The 23,353-nt window shown below is 38.8% G+C and overlaps 1 protein-coding gene across 2 annotated transcripts in view; it reads right to left on the reverse strand.

Annotated features, from left to right (window-relative positions):
• ERBB4 (erb-b2 receptor tyrosine kinase 4) overlaps window positions 1-23,353 on the reverse strand; it is a gene marked incomplete at both ends in the record, with an annotated part of 1,101,913 nt that overhangs the window by 26,919 nt on the left and 1,051,641 nt on the right. For both annotated transcript variants that reach the window (XM_083354418.1, XM_083354419.1), the window contains 3 exons: window positions 1,387-1,557; window positions 3,709-3,806; window positions 6,605-6,751. In XM_083354418.1, the coding sequence (XP_083210544.1) occupies window positions 1,387-1,557; window positions 3,709-3,806; window positions 6,605-6,751 (416 nt within the window). The remainder of the gene's footprint in view (window positions 1-1,386; window positions 1,558-3,708; window positions 3,807-6,604; window positions 6,752-23,353) is intronic.

Raw genomic sequence — 23,353 nt, forward strand, 5'->3', positions numbered from 1 at the left:
GTTTTCCTTGTACTTTTTAGTTTCTCTTTTCTTTCTCTAAAATTGGTTTATATTAGTTTTTTTTACTATTGTAATTAAAATTCTTAATAAAATATGTTTTTTAAAAAAATAAGACAAGTCACCCTTTCTTTCCTCTATTTACTCCAACTCTTAATTAGTTCCATAACCTTAATTATATAAAACAACTTGCAGTTTTACAAATTAGTATACAGACTGTGACAGGGTACAGTATTTAACCTCATGATTACACACAAAGACAACCAGACACATCATGGCTGCTTTAGATAGTTTACAGAAAAGCAAAAAAAAAAAAGTCAGAATCAAATGAACTTCTCCACTTTTCTTAACAAGTTTTCAAAAAGAAAAAATCTCATCATGCAGTGGATGGAGGATTCTACCTAATAGGTTCTTCCTCGTGGGCAGGCAAAATAGTAGAGATTGTAAGGGAAAGGCTCAGGGATCTCAGTGTAAGGAAGCCAGAGAAGCCAACAGAACACAATCCCCTGTGCCAGGTGTAAGCACACACTCCACTGCAGTCTCCAGAACATCAGTCCTATGAAGAGGTACCTCACATCCCTTTAAGTAGAAAATGGAGCTTAAAAGTGGGATTTTCCATAGACATAAAGCAATTGAAATGATAAACAATGATAAACAATTTCTGGCAACAGCAGAGCAGTTTATGTCAGATCTTTCTGACAGCTCATTTTTTACTTCATAACCAAAGGATAGTATTTGACTTTAAAAAAATATGCACAGGCATAACTGTAAAGGACAAGAAACATACTATATATACAATAAGGTCAAGAAACACATTAGTCCATGAGCATCACCCAACCTAACTATGCAAGAAACCTAAAAATCTCCATGAGAAAATTCTCCATTGAAATATCTTATATGAGGGGATCAGAACCCCTGAAATTAGTACAAAGAAGGAATTATCTTCTTTAATTTATTGTATAAATATTCAAATAAATGTTTAATTTAATAAGACAAGTCACTCTTTCATTAAACTCAAAGAAAAGATTTCATAACTATAGATTCTATATAAGAGCATGAAAACTTTACTATAAAATTTAATTTCCCGGTAACAATGAGTATAAACAGCTTAAGCTGCTTCAATTTATTTCCCATTCATGGTAATCCCATCAATTGCAACAGGTCCATTTAATATTCATATTCATTAGCACAAACAAGTCTACATTTCAGTTAGCCCAAGGAAGCTGTATCCCAAAGAATAGTGATTGTAAAGACTGAGCTTGGAGTGCATTTTACTTATACTGTTTCAGCCTTGCAATGAATAATTCATGTTTAATATGCTTTAGCATGTGTTTTCTCTCCAGAGGAACAACTCTAAATATGTTTCATACTTAGCCAAAATCTTCTTACCCTGTTGGAGTCAATTCTTGTCCTTGAAGTATAGACGGGTGGAGGAATATTAAATGTCTGAGGGACAAGATATTCTTCAGCATCCATCATGTCTTCCAGGTCTCCTTCATCCAGCAGATTCTGGAAAAATTTGCTGTCATTTGGGCTAGGTAGCTTCATGCGATCGTCCCCCTGTAAAATGTCACATTGATAGAAAAAATAAAATTACTCTGATCACATCAACGATCTATCTGTTTGGTGGACATAAATCAATATTATTAGCTATCACTGGAGATTTTAGACTGCACAACTATTTGACTGGGATGGTATAAGGCTCCTGTGAGGTCCCTTCCATCCCTGTGATTCTATGAATCTAGCTATATTATATTCTTTCATATTTCTCCTTATTGAATACCCTTATTCTTTCCACAAAAAATAAACACATTTTTTAAAAAAAATCTTCAGTAGTATTCTTTTCTAAATATTAGGATTATGTCAATGCCAAATCAAAACCTTGTATTTAAATCGGTTTAGTAATAAAAGTATTATGGAGAAGGATAATCCCAGCAAAAGAGATGTTGTTACTACTTTCATAAAATACAACTGTTGCAATGTTAATTTTATGCCTAGCTGTAAAGAAACAAAGCTTGTAAGAGCCTCATAATGGAGATTTGTTTTCAATATGAAGAGAACTCAGCTTTAGTGGCTTGCAGAAGTCTATTTACGGGAAGGGAAAAGTAAACATCTTTGCTCTATTGTGGCAAACCTGCTTTGCAGATTAAGCCTCTAGCATCTCCAGTGAAAACTCATAATAGACACTGGAGAAAATCTTTGTCTGAAATCTTCGAGGGACGCTTCCATTCAGTTTACTATTCTGAGCTAAATGGCAAATAATTAGATGTCATCTAGGGCAGCTTCTTCATCATGGCTTCTTGGTTTAAAGGAATATAATTCTAGTAGGTAAAAGTTAATCTAATTTCTCACCTGAATTTTGAATAAAATAACTTTTTTTTGTTTGCAAAGCTGGAAACCTATTGTTCCAGCATGGGGCTTTTGACTGTCTTAACTTTCTTTTCTGTGTTCCTTTGGGAGTCCTTGGATTGTTGAAACTGTCTTTATCTGTCACACTGATATCATCTTGCTCCCAGGCCTCACTCTTTATCTTTTTAGGTGCTGGAACAGAAATGCTAACTTTGAGAAATGTGTAGAATATATTATTGGAGTGCAAAATTGAAGGTGTTCAAGCTACCCACCATTCTTGATGTATTTTAGCAATTTAATGTACTGATATTCAGGCTTTGCATTTCAGCTAATCTGTACTAGCATTGACCAGAAGAGCCTCTAAAGGAGGAAATTTTTATTTTATTTTAATACACATTATTTTCAAAGTTAAAAAGCTTTTGCTGAACAGAACTATATTTATATTTTAATGGCTAGCTTCCTATTAATAAAAAGTATTCATTATATTGCTGCTGCTCATGCTTATAGAAGAATCTGACATATTTAAGAAAAAAAATATATGTGCATATGCTAATGATGAGATGAGTACAAATATAGCACATCCAGAACATCTTGAGATAGAAACAAGTGTTTTCATCTTGCTAGAAGCATTGTATGGTGGTTCCAACCATCCTCAAAGTATTCCAAGTTGAAACAGCCCTGTTTTAAGTTCAAAACTATTAATGGATGCAGAAAGAGAAACTAGGTGAGTATTAAAATATTTCATCTTACTACAATTTGGGGCAATCTTTGTTGTTCTGCCTAATGATAACATAAACACAAAAATAGCACAGGAGAAAAATAACCCACCATAGCTAGCTCTTTAGCTGAGGCAGGGAAAAAGGTTTGCTGATCTAATACATATTTGTAGCTAACCAAAGTTAGTGTAGCTAACTTTGGTGAGGCAAATACATATGTTTGCATTGACCAGCCTCTTATCTGGACCACCTTCACAAAGCTGTGAGTATATTCAGATGCCATGATTTGAGATAAAAATATATTCTAAGTATATAGAGGACATTTTGAAAGCATTGTGATTAGCAGAACTATTGAGGTGATATTTTGCAATGGGCTTTTAATACAGAATGGCATATTTCATTTTCTACTAAATAAAACAGAAGTGACATATGTCCCAATTTATTTGTTTTCAGCAACTTGGGAACACTTCAACTACTCTCAAAACCTAAAACAGTGGTGGAGACTGTTCTGAAGATGCACAGGCATTTCAAAAATTCAAGCTTAAAAAAACAAAAACTGCTGAGAAAATGGTTGCATGTAAATAGCCATTATCAGCCAGGAAGAAGCAGGAGGAGAAAGAAAAGAAGATGAATTCAGGCCACTTACTTGAATGACCAAATATCTTTGAGGATCCCGAGCCATTCTAGAAAATTCAGCAGCCAGCTCCTTGAACTTGGGCCGACTATCAGCATCAATCATCCAACCTGTGGCCATGTGCAAAAAGAGAGAAAAAATGCTTTTGTTAGAGGACTTCCTTTTTTCATAACTGGTAAATTAAAATAGTAATTATGAAGAGACCACTGGAAATTAAGCAGTTATTCTAAAATTCCTCAAGCTGATCATGTCCTTAAATTTCTATTTTAAACATTTTTTATCACAGTCTGCAAGTCAACCATCTTAGTTTTTAAACCTTTTTCTGAAACTAAGCACATGCAGTAGGACCTGACTTGCAATAAACATTGGTATGAGTTACAATTAATATGTGCTTTTTTGCATATGTTATTTTTTCTTTTTTATTGTTCATTGTGCTTTACACATTATCACCATGGCCCTGAAGTTTGTGATTGCCTGAGTTATCTGTTATGTAAAGCATTTTAGTTATTTCTCTCTCTGCTTGTGGCTGAGAGCTGTAATGTCCATCTTCCAACTTCTGAATCCCAGTTTGAGTGTGACAATTGGATGTTCAGTTCCAGCTGCTATGTAGATTTTGGTTGTCTCTAATATTCCTAACCAGGTATATCTTTTAGAATCTTCTTTATATTCCAAGGAAAAATATCTTTTAAAATAAACCTTTTTCAAAAGCATAAAGGTGGCTGTTAAAGATGACAACATGAATATCCACGAGTGTTTTTAATTGAATTTCACCCCTACCATCATTAATATTTCTGTTTATCTCTTAATGTTGAATATAGCAATAGCAATAGCTCTATAGCACTTAGACATATCAGTATAGCAATAGCAATAGCACTTAGACATATCAATGTTCTCAGATATTATAGGATCACTCAGTGCAGTATAAAAATTCATAGGAAGAAATCTGGATCCACTCTATATAGATTCATACTTCCCCAACCATGATCATGCAAATAATTCCACCAAAAGAGGGATGAATAAATCATCATGAACACTTTTCCCATTGATCATATCAGTGTTCCTCTCTTATTTTAAATGAATCAAAAATTATTAAGATAACTTTATTAAGGAAACTGAGGGGAAAAAATAATACAACAATGGTGATGACAAGGCCTAATAATTTATTTTCAAAATCAGTACTTTTGCTATTTATTATCAGTAAAACAATATATTTGCATATTTCTAAAGTAACTTACAATAAAAATCTTAGATTCAAATAATGTTTTAATTTCCACTGCAAAGTGTGAAATTCTGGTTTATTTTTTCTGACATGAATAATTCAGACTTGATCTAAATCTTTGTCAGTTGAAGTTTATGTCAGAAGAATCAATAAAAACATTTACTTACCCACTGAAATTACTTCAACCAATATATTAAATAAAAGTTTTCTAAGGACAAATAGTAACTTTTGTGGATGGATTTTCAATCATATATAGTTCCATCTTCAGTCTGATATGCAGTGGGCAACAAAACAATTAATCATTTAAATGACAACTGAGTTGCAGTGTAAAGTTTCCAAAGGGGGGGGAAATGCATTTATTTTTCTGTTACATACAACAGAATTTTTAAAAAAAGTTATGCTTTTGTGAAAGCTTGTATTTAAATTTCTTGTATTTACATCTACTCTGAGAAAAGCAGATACAAGAACAAAAAATGAGCTATTAATTGCTTCTTAAGAGAACCCAAACTAAACTAACATTTATCACAGTTAATAGACCCAGTTTACATCCTCTACATTGACCATGATTTTAACTGCTCAAGGCCAAAATATCTCACATTAATTTTGGATGCTTTTACTTCTTCCTCATTCCCTGCACTATTAATTTTTGACATTTGGGTTGATATCAATTACGATTTTGCTTTTTTAAAAATAACTTTCTTGTGCTAAAGGCTTGATTATCATCTGGCATATAATACCAGAAGCAGGAATAATAATAATAATAATAATAATAATAATAATAATAATAATAATAATAATAATAATAATAATAATCCTTCTTCTTCTCGTTCTCCTTCTTCTACTACTACTACTTAGTCTTAGCCAATATGAAGTTGATGCTTTTTATCCAATTGCTGTGCCCTGCTGCTACCACTCAACTCAAACCATTAGTCGGTTCATCTTCTTTGTATCTTATAATAATGTTTTCACCTGTATATGCGAACAGCAAGCAACATGGAAGAAATGGCTGTTGTTAATCTCATTTAAATTAAACCAGAAATACCACAGAGTATTTCTTAATTCTTTTAAAATTAAAAGTGGAGCTCCAGGATTTACATCTTCTAGCACTTGAGCAGTTGGGAAGGGGAATGTGCCAGGTGAGAATCCAGATGCAAACATAAACCCAATAATTTGTCTCTGGATTCTCCTTGATTCTAATGTTCTCACAGAGATGCACTCTCATTAGCATGGTATATCAACTTCTATAAATGGCTCGTTGTACAAAGGAAAACTACACCCCAAACTGATTATGTTTCATTCTATTTTTTATATTGTAATTTGGACAAATGTTAATCTCTTTACAGCTTTTCATATATGATTCTAGAAAAGCATAAAATGTTATCCTCTAATAAATCAGTTGTCACAGAAAGGACAGTCATTTGTGTGCAATGGATTTGATGCATGGCAATATTGTGTTTTATCTACTAACAATAAGGATCCAACTAACGCAAGACCCTTCAGTCAGATTCATCTCTTTACCAACTTCAAGATGTTAATGTATATTATTTGAATATAGTTTACACAATTGTTTTATGATGCTTCAAAATGGCATGCATTACTACAAAGGATTTGTGACAGCCAGTTGAAAGGGAAACCCTTTCAGTAAAACTCACCCATTCAAAAAGCTAGAATCAAATTAAAGCTACTCACATTTCACCATTACCATGTAAACATCAATGGTACAGATAGGAGGCTGTGGTAACCGCTCTCCTTTCTCTAACAAGTCAGGAATCTCTCTTGTTGGAATACCATCATAAGGCTTTCCACCAAAGGTCATAAGCTCCCAAATGGTAACACCTAAACAAAAGTGATAATTCTTACTATAGTCCATGCACACCTGAAACACATAATCATTTACCTCACTATAATATTGTAGTCAATGTTATAGGAGCAATTCTTGTTAAAAATATGCAAAACAGACTTTTTCCATCAAAAACATAAAATAGAATAGTAGAATAGAATAAAGCTGGAAGGGACCTTGGAGGTCTTCTAGTCCAGCCCCCTGGTCTAGCAGGAGAACCTATACCATCTCAGACAAGTAACTATCCAGTCTCTTCTTAAAAATCTCCAGTGATGGAGCACCCACAATTTCTGAAGGCAAGCTATTCCACTGGTTAATTGTCCTCACTGTCAGGAAGTGGCTCCTTAATTTCAGGTTTTTTCTCTCTTTGATCAGTTTCCAACCATTGTTTCTTGTCTTGCTCTCTGGTGCTTTGGAGAATATTTTGACCCCCTCTTCTCTGTGGCAGCCCCTCAGATACTGGAACACTGCTATCATGTCACCCCTATTTCTTCTTTTCTTTAGATTAGCCAAACCCAAGTCCTGCAGCTGTTCTTCGTATTTTTAGCGTCCAGGCCTTTGATTATTTTAGTTGCTCTTCTCTGAACTCTCTCCAAGGTCTCAACATCTTTTTTGTAGCATGGTAATGAAAATTGGTTGCTGTATTCCAGGTGTGGTCTCAATAGGGTTTTATAAAGCGGTACTAATACATCACTTGATCTTGATTCTATGCCTCTGTTTATGCAACCCAGGATTTTATTAGCTTTTTTGTCTGCTGCTGCACACTGCTGGCTCATAATCAAGTGATTGTCCATTAGGACTCCAAAGTCCCTCTCACAGTTGCTTTTTTTGAGCCAGGTCTTGCCTAATCTATACTTAAACCTTTGGTTTTTCTGCCTAAATGTAAAACTTTGCTTTTATCCAAATTAAAACTCAATTTGTTGGATAGGGCCCATTGCTCAAGTTTGTCAAGATCTTTTTGGATCCTAAGCTTGTCTTCTGGGGTGTTGGCTATTCCTGCCAGTTTGGTGTCATCTACAAATTTGATGAGTTTCCCTTCAATTCCCTCATCTAAATAATTTATAAAGATATTGTACTGGATCTAAGATGGAGCCTTATGGTACCCCACAACTTACTTCTCTCCATGTGGATGTAGTACCATTGAGGACTACTCGCTGAGTACAATTTGTCAGCCAGCTACAGATCCATCTGATGGTGTTGTTCTCTATCCCACTTTTTTCTAGCTTACTAAGCAGCAGGTTGTGGTCTACTTTGTCAAATGCCTTACTGAAGTCTAAATATTCTAGGTCCACAGCGTTTGCTGGTCTACTAATTTAGTCACTTTATCAAAGAATGAAATAAGATTGGTTTGGTATGATTGTTTTTGACAAACCCATACAAGCTGTTGGTTATAACTTTGTTTGTTTCTAGTTGTTTGCAGATCTGTTTTTTCATTATCTTTCCAAAGATCTTCCCAGATATTGATGTTACACTGATTGGTCTGTAGTTTCCTGGGTCTGTTTTCTTCCCCCCTTTCTTGAAGATGGGAACCACATCAGCCCTTTTCCAATCATCAGGTATTTCCCTGGTGCACTAGGATTTTTGAAAGATATTGGTGCAATGGTTCTGAGATAACATCTGTCAGAACTCTGGGATGTAATCTGTTGGGTCCTGGTGATTTATATTCATCTAGATCAGATAGGTGTTCTGTTACCATTTTCTTTCTTATTTTAAATTTTGTTTCTGGTTTGTATTTTGCAGTAGTTTTTTTGGTATGTTGGGCTATAATTTCTTTTTGTGTGAAGACTGATGCAAAGAATGAGTTAAGCAGTTCTGCTTTCTCTCTACTGCCTGTAGTATCTCTACTTCTATTACCCATCCTTAGCACTTTCTTTTGCATTCCTTTCTCTTCATATCCCTCCCTGACATGAATAATTTTCTCATTATACAGCTGATCTTCCTAGCAATATTGTGTTAGGAAAGCATGTGAAAAACTATGGATACTCTGCATTCAAGTAATCCCAACTTCCCATCTTTCCCATTATCCTTCTAAATGTACAAGTTAACATTTCTGGCTCACAAATTAGTTCATAAAGAAGATTCTCCCATTTGGCTGTGGTGTCAAATTATCAGATGGAGAGGCCAGAGTGGAGGGACCAGTTGAGCAGGGAAAGAAAAATGAAGTTCTTCCCTTCCACTTCATCAGTCTTTTCACCTAGGCTTTGCAATTACCAGTGGTCCATCATCAGGACACTCCACAATGTAGGATAGGAGTGCCCTTTTCAAGGTTGGAAACATCTATGAAATGCCAGTCAATTTAACTCAAAACCTTAAAAGTTGGATACCCGTATTCTGCCATCAGAAAACTCTGTAAATCTATAAAACATAAATTGAGACACATACAGTAGAAGGGGCAGTACAAGGATTATCAGAGGCAAGGAAAATATAATTTGAAGTGAGTGAATGCTGAGAAAATTACTAAAGAGGCCAAAGGGAGGGAGTAGGGAGTAGTTGCTATTTTTGGTCTCTTCGTAAATAAATAAGCAAACAAAGTTGACCTGAAATCATTGCTTTTCAGATGTTATTAACCACATTTCCATTTATTCAGAACAAATGAGACCCACAAAGTTTTGCTTTATTTTAAAGATAATTTAAAATATGTCATTAAGCAAGGAAGCACATCTTACAAAGCATCACATCTAGCAAACTGTCAAATTCAACTTCCGGAAGCAACACAGCCACATATACACAAACATACAAACACACTAAGATTTGTACAAATGCATATAATGCATTCATTATTCATCTCTCCCTAGTATCGTTAACTATATTTTACTTAGATGTATTGAGTTCCACTGTATACACCATCCTCAAGATACAGGTACAACATGCAAGCCAGGAGAAGAGATTAAAGGCAAGCTGAGCTGTGGGGAGAGGAAAAGCCTGATCAGGAAAGAGTCCAGGTGGAGTGAGGGTGGAAGAACCTCCCCATAATGGATCACTGGTGTGAAAAGGATAGTCTGTTAAGAAGAAGAGACCAGGGGGCCTTTGGGAGAGAATTTTTGCTGTGAGTAGAAAGTGTAGGTGGAGCAGAAGATATTGAATACTGCAAGAGAAGGAAAGGGAAAAGTAGAGGAAAAAGGAAAAAGTAGAGAGAGGGGGGGGGCAACCAGGACATGCCATACTTCTTTTTGCTTTTTTTTTCATTTTCAGCAAACATGTCATAGGACCCCCACCCCCCAACTGGGAATTTAGTACAAAGGCCCACGTACCTGCTTATTGACTACAATGTATTTTTGTTTCTCAGACTTTGGGATTACCTTTTCAGGAAAAAAAGTTTTGACAGTTTGCATATTGGTAAAACATTGCCAGCTTTTAATGAGAACACATTAGGGAAAGAAAGCAATCATTTCTTATAATTTATTCCTTTCTGCTCTTGCCAAAGGCCTCTTCTTTCTGATGGATCTTTGATTCTGTATTGCTCCAGACAATGCCATTTCCTGTGCAGTCCCATCACTCAAGGGATGAATACTGTAATTTGAGGCAACGTTGTTGTTGTTAGCTGCGAAGTCGTGTCCAACCCATCGCAAGCCTATGGACAAAGCGCCCACTCCATAAGGGGATGCATCACACGTGATGCAGATAGGCTTATTTTCTATAAAATGTGTGATGGTTGAATCACTAGATAACAGTAGTTTAAGATTTGTAAAACTCTGTTCGTGGACCTTGGTCCAGATCCATGGAGTCTTCTTATCTAACAGCCTGTGTAAAGGTTCTGCAATTGCTGCTTTGTGGGGTAAAAACGCGTGATAGAAGTTAAGTAACCCCAGAAAAGCTTGCAATTCAGCCTTATTTGTTGGGGTTGGAGCCAACTTAATTGCTTTCACCTTAGAGTCAGTGGGGTGAATACCCTTGGCATCAATCCTGAACCCTAAGAACTCAGTGGATGCCACACCAATGCTGCACTTACTTTTTTTAAGTTTAAGCCCAGCAGAGCGAAATCTGCTTAAAACAGCTTGCAGCCTGTCAGCCAAGATCTCCTCAGATTCCCCAGCGATGAGGACATCATCAAAATAGCGACATACACCTGGAATGCCCTTCAGAATCCTCTCCATTACTTCCTGGAAAATCCCAGGAGCTACTGAGATACCAAACTGTAACCGGTTAACTCAGAAAGCTTCTCTATGTGTCACTATTGTTTGAGCGTCAGCCGCTTCCTTATTAACTGACAGCTGCTGATACGCTTGCACCAAATCAAGTTTTGCAAAGAGCGCGCCACCTTGGACAGCGGCGAGGACTTGCCAGACTGACAGAACCGGGTAAGCATGCAGATTTAAGGCTCGGTTTACCATAGCCTTATAATCAGCACATATTCTAATTTCTCCATTTGCCTTTAATGGAGTCACAATTGGAGTTTCCCAGTCTCCCCTGTCCACTGGTTCTAACACTCCCTGTTCCACCAATTTGTCCAGTTCACTCTCAATCTTATGTTTGAGAGCGAATGGGACTCTTTGGGGCTTGATACGAACCGGTGGAACGTTCGGGTTTAGTTTAAATTTAATGGGAGGGCCTGTGTACTTCCCCAGCCTGTCATCGAAAATGTCTGCAAATTCATTACAAATGGATTCAAGACATTTGTGCTGGATGCTATTCACTCCCCCCAACCAAATGCCCAGGGCATCAAACCAATCCAGCCCTACTAAACTAGTTCTCCGCCCATCGGTCACCAAAATATCTAAGGGACCATGAAAGTCCTTAAACCCCAAAGACACGGTGGCCTTTCCCCTGATTTTAATAGGGGTGTGCTGAAAATCTGACAGCTGTAAACTGGTGGGCTTCAAAGGAACCCTCTGCCTACTCCAATCGCAAATTCTTTTAAATGTCTCATAGGAGATTATTGAGACTGCAGAGGCAGAGTCCAGCTCCATCATGCAAGGTACCCCTTGCAGATGGACCTGTATTGTTATTTTTGGTTTGAGCAGCTGATGGACTTCTGTGTGAGACATGGTCCATCTGCTCTTTCCAGGGACTGAGGGATTGTGCCGGGGTTTGTGCCGAGGGAAAACAGTACCTTCAAGCTCCGATGCCATAGCTTGTAATTCATTCAGGCTGTCTCTGCTCCAATTCCGGCAGACGGCTGCAATGTGCCCCCTCTTGCTGCAGGAACAACACTTTACAGATCTGAACCGGCAGGTTGCTTGCAGTTGGTTTCCCCCACAGCTGGCACATTTCTGGTTGGATGAGTTGGCTCGCCTCGGTTCCTCGCAGCTGCAGGTGCACGCTGTGCTCTTGTTGGCTAATGATTGTTTCCGCTGGCCCCCATCGTTGTCCTGCCATGGTGGATGCTTTCTGGGTCTATGCTGTACTGAATCTACCTCTGCCTCTCTGTCCAGGTCGCTGCTTCCGCTGCTTGAAGCACACTCGTGATGTATGGTTGCTCCTGAGCTGCTACTATTGCGGTGTGTGTGTTTGCCAGAGTCATTGGCTGCCTTGCAAGCCATCACCTCATCTAAAACCTCCCGCAGATTAATCGGTGGCTTTGTGAGGATCCTTTGTCAGCATTGCTGGTCTCTCAGTCCAAACACGACTCGATCCCTGATCCTGTCTTCAAGATTATGAAATTTACACTGGCGAGCAGCCTGTCTCAGCACTGATACGAACTCCGAGGTCGGCTCACCCGGATGCTGGCTGCTCTGGATGAATTGATGCCACCAATAGATTGGAGCTCTTGCTGGCATGAAATGCTCCTCCAACTTCTTTTTTAAATCAGCATAAGAGACGTTTTCAATGGGTGTCGGTGAGCACAGACCAACGGCCACATCTTACATGTCCTGACCGCTTAGGTAAAAAAGCGCTGCTGCTTTCATTTTATCTTCTATGATCTGCCGGTAGAGCTGAGGACTGCTCCTGACCTCCGATCATTCCGCCGGGGCCTGAAGACCTGGCTCTTTGAGCTCTCGGGCCCAGGCTGAGGAGAAAATTTTAACTGGGGTTTTAATCTACAGGGTGAATTTAATGCTTTTTTAATTGGTTTTAACTTTTGTATGTTTCGATTTTAATTCCCTGTAAACCGCCCTGAGTCCTCAGGGAAAGGGCGGTATACAAATGCAAATATTATATTATTATATTATATTTATCTTGTTGATCATCAGAAACCCTTCGACTCATCCCAGATGCGCTCCCCATCACTCTGGCTCGTCGATGTTGAAACGAAATTCACTGGTTGCTCCAAATTTAGCCATGTTGCACCGGTCCTAGAATGCTGCTTTGTTAGGAAGGTCTCAGAAATTTTTTCCTGCCTTTCCCGCTTCAGAGTGACTTCAGCTCTGATTGAAACAGCATCCCATCCTCGTTGCCACTGTTAGATTGTGGGCTCTGGACCACATGGCCAAGATGGATGATGCAGGACAATAGGGTTCAGCATTACATTCTTTATTGATGTAGCAAAGACTTGGCAAACAAAGGGCAACTGCCCCTCTTATATACCTAGCTTATATACTTGGATCCAATCCCATTGTCCGGATTTCCCGCCAAAGACTGCCCTGCCAATCCTGACAGGGCACCCTGCCACCTGATGGTGTCAGTGGCTATCTCTGTGAACATCTCCTCTACCATCTTCTGGAGTCGATTTAAGCTCATGCCTACTGCTTCAGTGACTCCATCCAGCCACCTCATTCTTTGTCGTCCCCTTCTTTTCTTGCCCTCAGTGTTTCCCAGCATTAGGCTCTTCTCCAGGGAGTCCTTTCTTCTCATTAGGAGGCAAAAGTATTTGAGTTTTAGCTTCAGGATCTGGCCTTCTAAAGAGCAGTCAGGGTTGATCTCCTCCAAGACTGACTGGTTTGATCGCCTTGCACTCCAAGGGACTCACAGGAGTCTTCTCCAGCACCATAGTTCAAAGGCTTCAATTCTTTGGCGCTCAGCCTTTCTTATGGTCCAACTTTCACTGCCATACATTGCAACTGGGAAGACCATAGCCTTGACTATACGCACTTTTGTTGACAGGGTGATGTCTCTGCTTTTTAGTGTGCTGTCTAGATTTGCCATGGCTTTCCTCCTGAGGAGCAAGAGTCTTTTAATTTCTTGGCTACAGTCCCCATCTGCAGTGAACATGGAGCCCAGGAAAATAAAATCTGTCACTACCTCCATTTCTTCCCCATCTATTTGCCAGGAATTTAGAGGGCCGGATGCCATGATCTTGGTTTTCTTAATGTTAAGTTTCAACCGAAGTTTTGCACTCTCCTTCTTCACCCGCAACAATAGGCTCTTTAGTTCTTCTTCACTTTCTGCCATTAGAGTGGTATGATCTGCATTAGGTTGTTGATATTTCTTCCGGCAATCTTAATTCCAACTTTTGATTCATCTAGCCCTGCCTTTCTCATGATGTGCTCTGCATATAAGTTAAATAGCCAGGGCGACAGTATACAGCCTTGCCAGACTCCTTTCCCAATTTTGAACCAATCAGTGATTCTGTGTCCAGTTCTCACTGTTGCTTCTTCGCCCACATACAGGTTTCTCAAGAGACAAATAAGATGGTCTGGTACTCCCATCTCTTTAAGAACTTGCCACAGTTTGTTGTGATCCACACAATCAAAGGCTTTAGCATAGTCAATGAAGCAGAAGTAGATGTTTTTCTGGAACTCTCTAGCTTTCTCCATGATCCAGCATATGTTGGCAATTTGATCTCTAGTTCCTCTGCCTCTTTGAAATCTTTCCTGTACTTCTGGTAGTTCTCGATCCACATACTGCTGGAGTCTAGCTTGTAGGATTTTAAGCATAACTTTACTAGCATGAGAAATGAGTGCAATGGTGCGATAGTTTGAACATTCTTTGGCATTCCTTTTCTTTGGAATTGGAATGTAAACTGATCTTTTCCAATCCTGTGGCCACTGTTGAGTTTTCCAAATTTGCTGGCAAATTGAGTGTAGCACTTTTACTGCATCGTCTTTTAAGATTTTGAATAGCTCAGCTGAAATACTGTCACCTCTACTAGCTTTGCTGTTGCTCAGCTTTTCTAAGGCCCACTTCACTTCACATTCTAGGATGTCTGGCTCGAGGTCAGTGACCACCTCATTGTGATTATCAGGGACGTTAAGCTCATTCTTGTATAGTTTGTCTGTGTAATTTTGCCACCTCTTAATCTCTTCTGCCTCTGTTAGGTCCCTGCCATTTTGGTCCTTTATCATACCCATTTTTGCATTAAACGTTCTCTTCATCTCTCCAATTTTCTTGAAAAGATCTCTGGTCCTCCCTATTCTATTGTTTTCTTCTATTTCTTTACACTGTTCATTTAAGAAGGCATTCTTATCTCTTCTAGCTATTCTCTGGAATTCTGCATTCAATTGGGCGTAACTTTCTTTTTCTCCCTTGCCTTTCGCTTCCCTCCTTTCCTCAGCTATTTGCAAAGCTTCCTCAGACAGCCATTTGCTTTCTTGCATTTCTTTTTCTTTGGGATGGTTTTGGTTGCTACCTGTTCTACAATGTTGCGAACCTCTGTCCATAGTTCTTCAGGCACTCTGTCTATCAGATCTAATTCCTTAAATCTATTTGTCACCACTACTGTATATTCAACAGGGATATGATTTAATTCATACCTGACTGGCCTAGTGCTTTTCCCTACTTTCTTCAGTTTAAGCCTAAACTTTGCAATGAGAAGCTCATGGTCTGAGCCACAGTCAGCTTTTGGTCTTGTTTTTACTAACTGTAAACTTTTACTTCTCCATCTTTGGCTGAAGAACATATAGTCAATCTGATTTCTGTGTTGACCATCCGGTGATGTCCATGTGTAGAGCCATCTCTTGGGTTGTTGGAAAAGAGTGTTTGCTATGACCATCGTATTCTCTTGACAAAATTCTATCAGCCTGTGCCCTGCTTCATTTTGTACTCCAAGGCCAAACTTCCCTGTTATTCCAGTTATCTTTTAGCTTCCTAATTTAGCATTCCAATTCCGCATGGTGATAAGGACATCATTTTTTGGTGTTAGTTCTATAAGGTGCTGTAGGGCTTCATAGAATCGGTCAATTTCATCCTCTTCAGCACTGGTGGTTGGGATATAGACTTGGACTACTGTGATATTGAATGGTTTGCGTTGGATTCGAACTGAGATCATTCTGTCATTTTGAGGATTGTATCCCAGTATTGCTTTTCCTACTCTTTTATTGACTATGAAGGCTACTCCATTTCTTCTGAGGGATTCTTGCCCACAGTAGTATACCTGATGGTCATCTGAATTAAATTCACCCATTTGTGTCCATTTTAGTTCACTGATACCTAAGATGTTGATGTTTAGTCTTGTCATTTCTTGTTTGACCACGTCCAGCTTTCCTTGATTCATGGATCTTGCATTCCAGGTTCCTATGGAGAAAAAATCTTTACAGCATCGGACTTTCCTTTCACCACCAGACACTTCCACAGCTAAGCATCCTTTCAGCTTTGGCCCAGTTGCTTCATTTTTTCTGGTGCTACTAATACTAGCCCTCTGCTCTTCCCCAGTAGCATATTGGATGCCTTCTGACCTGAGGGGCTCATCTTCCAGTGTCATATCGTTTTTCCTTTTGGTACTGTCCATAGAGTTTTCATGGCAAAGATACTGGAGTGGGTTGTCATTTCCTTCTCCAGTGGATCACGTTTTGTCAGAACTCTCTGCTGTGACCTTTCCGTCTTGGGTGGCCCTGCACGGCATAGCTCATAGCTTCATTGAATTACGCCACAACAAGGCAGTAATCCATGAAGGGGGAGGCAATGTTATAGGCTACCTGTATCTGACCTTCACTAGTAAGCTTGGCTCCTAATTTCTAAGAAGAAAGTGGAACTGGGATGAGTTCCAGTGCCCTCTTTAAAAAGTTCCCAAATGTGCATCTCAACACACATCTGTTGGAAAAATAATTTAAAAATAAATTGTATGTTTTTGTGCTTTGGAGTCAATTTTGATTCCTGGATTAGTTCCTGCAGTGTTCTTGGCAAGGTTTCAGATGTGGTTTGCCCATGCCTGATTCATAGAACTGTGAGGGAGTGACTGGCCCAAGGACATCCAACTGGATTTGTGCCCAAGGCGGGACTAGAACTTATGTGTCTTGGTTTGCTAGCTTGATGTCTTAATTACTACTACCAAATGGGTTCAAAGCTTTCAAAATAATCTGGCAGTTAGCTTCCACCCATGAGCCTCATGGTTCCTGTATTTTCTAACAATGGAAGAAGGCAATGAAGCTGCCACAGGCACTGATTCCTCCATTCCAATAATAAGTGAGAAATTAGTTATGTTTGGAGCGTGGTCCCTCTGCTCTGCTGGAGACAACTTGCAGTACCTCTCAGATTCCATTTTGTGGAGACCGCTGTATAAAGGGAGAACCTGCTCTGCAAATTCTTCTGGATGCAGGTGTCAGCATTCCATCAAATTTTTCCCTCCTCAAAAGTCCTCTGGATAAAGAATTTTATGAAGTCCATGGCAGGGAAAAATATAAAGATTCACCTTCTCATTGCTGCCATATCAGTCCAGGTTGGACTCTTGTATGCTTATGCATTAAGAAAAAATGTATTCTACATATTTAAAATATTGTTGTTGTTAGCTGCGAAGTCGTGTCCGACTCATCGCAACCCTATGGACAATGTTCCTCCAGGCCTTCCTGTCCTCTACCATCTTCTGGAGTCCATTTAAGCTCACGCCTACTGCTTCAGAGACAAATGGCTGTAACTGTCCTTTGTGGAGTCACAGCTCTAGCCATGCTCAACTCTTTATTTACTTTTTTTCCTTTCTAATTTTGTAAAAAGGTTTTCCTGGGGCTTTATGTCTTCCTGAAATAAACGGGCAGTCCTTTGGATGTTTTGGTCTTTGGGGCAAGACTACACATTGCTCAGCCAACAAGAATCCTTTGCTGAGTCCCTGTGCCTGCCTATTATCAGACTCACAGAAAGAACAACCAGAAACAAAGAAATTTGCAATAAGAAGCAGAAATAAAATTGAAATAGAAATTATCTTAAATTGAATTAATTAAATTAAATTAAATTCAGAATCCATTTTTACAGCTGAAGAAAATTAAGAGCTTTTTCACTCTCAAAAATGAGATAAAGAAGTGAATATGTTATATGTGCATATTCCTTCTTCACCCCCATACATTTGCAAGCTAAACCTAAGAGGTTGATGTCATTTACACACACTGAATGCAACAGGGGAGCTTTTTCCATGGTAAAATACCACATAGCTACTCCAAATATATTAACAGCCCAATTATTAACCTGGGAAAGACCCAGTTTGTTCCATTTGACTTTTAATTATTAGATTTGAAAATGTGCTTTCTTGATATAGGAAAGTTATCTTCCAGATAAAGGCCTCCTTTTGATTTTTAATCAGACAGTACCATAACCCACTGCATGCAACTAAATTACATTTCTATTCCAGTCCCATTTTAGCCATGGATACAAATCTCAATACAGCCAATCGAGTTCCTCTTTTGAAATGGAAAAGTTTTGCACTTCATTTCTGTCTCAGCCAGATGCTGACTTCTATCAGTGCCCTACCACATTATTTTTGGATCATCCCCTCTCTTCCTGTTCCTTCTTAGATGCGGTCAAGTATCATCACTCTGCACAGCCTTACTCTGTTCTCTTTCTCTTTCTCTCCTTCTGCCAAGCATTTTTGGGATGATAGAACCTGGTCTAACTGCAGAGCAAATCTCCCCTTGCCCATTTCCTTTAAAAATTGATCATGTTTACTTACAGGCCAGTCGCGTAGTTTCATGCAATCTTTCCAACAACATTTTCATTCTCATCAGGGACACATTGGTATGCCAGCAGGGCATCACTAAGCATTTCACAATGACTCCTGTAGATATGGGCCATGGCTGGCTCAGCATTTTAAAGATACCAACTTTCATTAATGTCAACAACAGTGAACAGAAGAATGGATAATGAGAAGAGTTTAGGCTAGTGTTATTGGTTCTCTTCAAGTGTACTAGCAGGGTGATATTGCAATTCTCCAAATTCCACTGTCTGCCAGCATTGAGATACAAAAGACTAGGTTTGGTTAACTGAAAGGCTGCTTCTACATATAATATGATCGTATCAATCACATTTAATATTAGCACGTAGCTGAAAATAATGAAGACAACTAAGTTGAAACTTAAGTGAATTTTAAACTGGATTTAGAAGAATAGGTAATGAAAAAGTTCAAGTATATCCATGGGGATGGAGGGCTAGTCATGATCAAAGCCCCAACACTATTTTACTTGCATTATTACACTTTAACTTTCTTGATCCTCTTCCCTCAGAAGATGCCCATGGATCAGCTGGTGACTACATGCCTTTTATTGACTGTTCTGCTCTTCTGAACTTCATAACAAATTACATGCATGTGCACATGCACACACACACACAAACGAAACATTTGATAAAGAGTATTTTAATAAAGGAGGAAAAAGGCTTACAGCCAATTAAAAAAAAACCTATGTACACTGAAAACCCACATAGGAAATAAACATGATAGTCAATAAATTAAAAGTAGGATCGTGGCAACCATGTATTATTAAGCCATTTAATGTTATAACACTAAACAGATTTGTTATTCCTCATTTAAGAGGCGTTAGGAATAAGGCCACAATTTAATAAAGGCATCCTAATAGTAAGTCCCAATGTACTTGGATTTACCTATGAGCAAAGTTAAATAGGAAGAGGCTACAAGTCCAGACTTTAGATTAGATTAAAAGTTCATGTTGAACAGTTTTCCAGTGTATAATTAACTATTGCCACTGAACATACCTAGGATGCAAAATGAAAATAATAGAAGAGGGCATAACATGCATTTTACAGATGACCAGTTTAAACCACAATATTTAGATTTCTTAGCTACAAAGAATATGAAATTAACTACTTTGGAAAACAGTTGGATAAAGCATTGGATAAAACAAATTGTCTCTGATGAGACTTCAGCTAGTTATAGGTAATATATTATAAAGTGTTTTTTTCATTACTGCATCAGTGTGTATATAGCTTCTTAAAATTCAATTCTGTCTAACAAAAGGGGGAAATAAAGCATGCTAAAATAAGTCAAGTAATTGTGCAAGTGGCCAACAACAGGTACCAATAAAATTAGCTTGACATTCTAATTACATTAGAATGGTTAATTACATTAACCAAATTCCATAGGTATGGGTTTATAGAAGTACATGATCTTTTTTGTACAGGCATAGTTACTTGTGAAATTCCCATGTTAATCAGTTTTTCCAGCTCAAAACATAATCCTATTCTGTGACGTGATAATTTATTAATTATGGGATAAAACTATTCTATTTCTATAAGATGGTATCATCATCATCATCATCATCACAATGTTCATATATTTTAAACATATAAATGTTGAATGTAAGAGTTATACATTTTTATACATTCAGAGCTCAGTAAGAAAAATATTGGGACTTCCGGTGGCTCCGCGGCGCCGGAGACAGCCTTCCCGGGCTGCCCGCGGCTCAGCTGTGTGATTTTTCGCCCGAAACAGCGCCGATCAGCTGTTCGGGCGAACTTGAAGCCCCCTCCTCGGGAGAAGAGGAGGGGGTGAGCCCCCAGGTAGGGGTCGAGTTCTCCGGGGCCGCCTGAGCTTGGAGCTTGGGCGGCTGAAGGATTGAACTCCCCCGTAGCCTGGGCTGCTCCCAGCTGGCTAGCGTCTCTGCTCCGGACTTTATGGAGCAGAGCCAGGCGTCTGCGACCATCTCTGCTTGAAGGAGAGACTATGAAAGGAAAAGAGCAGGCAGAGCAGTACAAGAGGGAAAGATGAAGAGATGAAGAGGATTATTTTATTTTACTCTCAAGCTTGATGGACTTTGCTTAAAACTTAAAGTGAAAGTGCGTCACAATTGTAAGTAAAAGATGGCGGCTAAACCTCCCCCTAGAACTTTTCGGAGTGCTGGAAATTCTCCGGTGCAACAACAATCATTACTGCAGGCGCTGCATTCTCCTGATGTATTGACATCGAAGGATCTTGAAAAACATACCCAGTTAATTTTGGAGTCAATGGGTGTTAAATTTGTACAGATGGAGGAGAAATTGGAGAAATTGGAGCAGAGAATGGAAGAAAGGATGGAGCAGAAACTTAGAGAGATGAAGGTAGACATTTTGTCCTCAGTGCATAAAGTAGCTAAATGTGTGGAGGTGCTGGATGACCAAGTGGAAGACTTGACTCAAAAGAATGCTATATTAGAAGCAAAAGTATTGGAAATTGAAGATTTAAAAGACAAAATGGATAGCGAACAGAGTCTGGCTCAATTTTACCAGATGCAGTTTGCTGTTAGAATTAGAGGCCTAAAAGAGAATATTAAAGAAGATTTAAAGCAGCTGGTTTCTGAGGCTTTTGAGGGGGTATTGAACCATCCAGCATCTGAAATAAAACAAGGCATGGACAAAGTGTTTCGTGTGAATTCGTGGATTGCTAAGCAGAGAAAGTTGCCTAGAGATGTGGTGGTTTATTTTGTAAAAAGGGAAATTAGAGATGAAGTTATACAAGCTGCCTATGATACTAAAGTTGTGATTGCTGGTCAAGAAGTTTTGGTTCTAAAAGAAATTCTTCCAAAGATTTTAAAGAGAAGGAAGGACTTTATATTTCTTGTGCAAGAGCTCAAGCAAAGAGATATAAGGTTCAGATGGGAGATCCCAGCTGGGTTGAGCTTCATGTATGATGGCAAAAGGTACTGTTTGGGTACTGTGAAGCAAGCGCATGATTTTTACAACAATGTTTTAAAAGCAACCCCATCAACACTTCTGGAAGCTGCAGAGGGATCTGGAGAAGGAGAACATCAAGAGGATGAAGATGGACAGATAGACGAGAAGGGTACAGGAGGAGATCAAGCTGCAACTCTTTTGGATGATCCTAGAGAACAGAGGGTGACGCGTGCTGCCTTAAAAGGCTCAAAAAAGATTAAAAAATAAGACTAGTAGAAATCTATGGAACTTCCACAATATACTTATAGTCAAGTGGTCGTTGTGTTTTTAAGAGTTTTGGGATGCTATGTATGGTAACAGAATTTTCAATTTGGAATTAATGGACAATTTACTACAGAGGAAGAGGAAGAAAGTTTTGTGGGTTAATGCGGGTTAATTTGTGTAAGAACTGTCTATTATAGCCTATTTTGGCTAGAGAGGTTAATAGGGATAGGTGCTTGTGATGTGTAAGTGAGAATATGTCTAGGTAATAGTGAATTGTGGAAGAACATAGATGGGAATGATGCTAGTTTTCTTTTATTTTAGTTCTTTATACATATTTAGTATTGTTAAGGATTGGTTTACTCTATATAAGCTAGAGAGTGATGGATTTTAGAGTTTATAATTGTTAGTATATGATTGTTTATGATTGCTTTTTAGATATATACCTTGTATTTTGCTCTGGGAAGTCGGGGGGGGAGGGGGGGAGGAGGGGAAGTAGAGGGGGGAGGCAGGGGAGGGAGGAGGGAGAGGGGGAGGGGGGGAGATAGGGGGGAGGTAGGGAGGGGAGGAGGGAGGGGGAAGGGGGGTTTTTCAAAGGAAAATTGTATTTTAAAACTTTTCAATAATAATAATAAAAAAAAGATCGCTTGAACACACATAGGTCACTGGAGTAGAAAATAAAAGTTTTCAGATCTCTACCCAGTGCTTTTTTTGTAAAAGAAAAAGGTGCCGGAACTCACACATGTTATACAACCCGCCTTGCCTAGCCTACAAGGTTCCATCCAAAAAAGGTACCGGAACTCTGTTCTGGGCATTCTATGGTGTTCTAGATTCTACCTATCAGCATTTTGTGGTGTATCTTTGTTAGTGATCATTTATATTCTGTCTTTAAGTAAAACAAAAATACCATAATAATAATAAATTGAATTATTTCAATCTTCAAAAAAAAAAGAAAAGAAAGAAATAAGAAAAAAAACAAAAAGAAAAATAGAATGAAAAATATTCATTGTGAAACCAATGTAGGACAAGGAGTGGCAGATTAATATCAGTCACAAAAGACCACGATCACATGTGAAGTTCCAAGTAAACTTATTTACTATTAATCATGCCGATGCACAGGAATCTACTCAACTAAAGGTTAGCACTATATTGGCATTAGATAAGGCTCAACAGAATTGAAAAGGGGTGCACTTAATCCATTTGTGGCTATGTAGAGACTCTAGGTTTATTTCTAGAATTAACCAGTGGAACAGCTTGCCTTCACAGGTTGTGGACGCTCCATCACTGGAGATTTTTAAGAAGACACTAGACAGTCACTTGTCTGGAATGGTATAGGTCAGTGATGGTGAACCTTTTAGAGACCGAGTGCCCAAACTGCAACCCAAAACTCACTTATTTATCGTTGGGTGCCAGGTGGGTGTGGCCAATTGGGTGGGCATGGCCCATTGGGTGGGTGTGGCTGCAGTGGTAACAGCAGACTGAGTGGGACTAAAAAATTCAATCAATCAATTCCAACTTTGCGAGATCTTTTTTTTTTTCCTGGGAGAAGTTGAAATTGATTGATTGATTGAACCTTTTTTTTTGTCCATGGCATCAGAGGCCTAAAGTGAAAAGGTTTTATAAAACCCAGCTGTAGGCCTAGGACTGGGGCGACAGCGCACATGCCCACAGAGAGGGCTCTGTGTGCCATTTGTGGCACACATACCATAGGTTCACCA

The sequence above is a fragment of the Vipera ursinii genome (assembly GCF_947247035.1).
Source record: "Vipera ursinii genome assembly, chromosome: 1".
In the NCBI taxonomy this organism is placed as follows: domain Eukaryota; kingdom Metazoa; phylum Chordata; class Lepidosauria; order Squamata; family Viperidae; genus Vipera; species Vipera ursinii.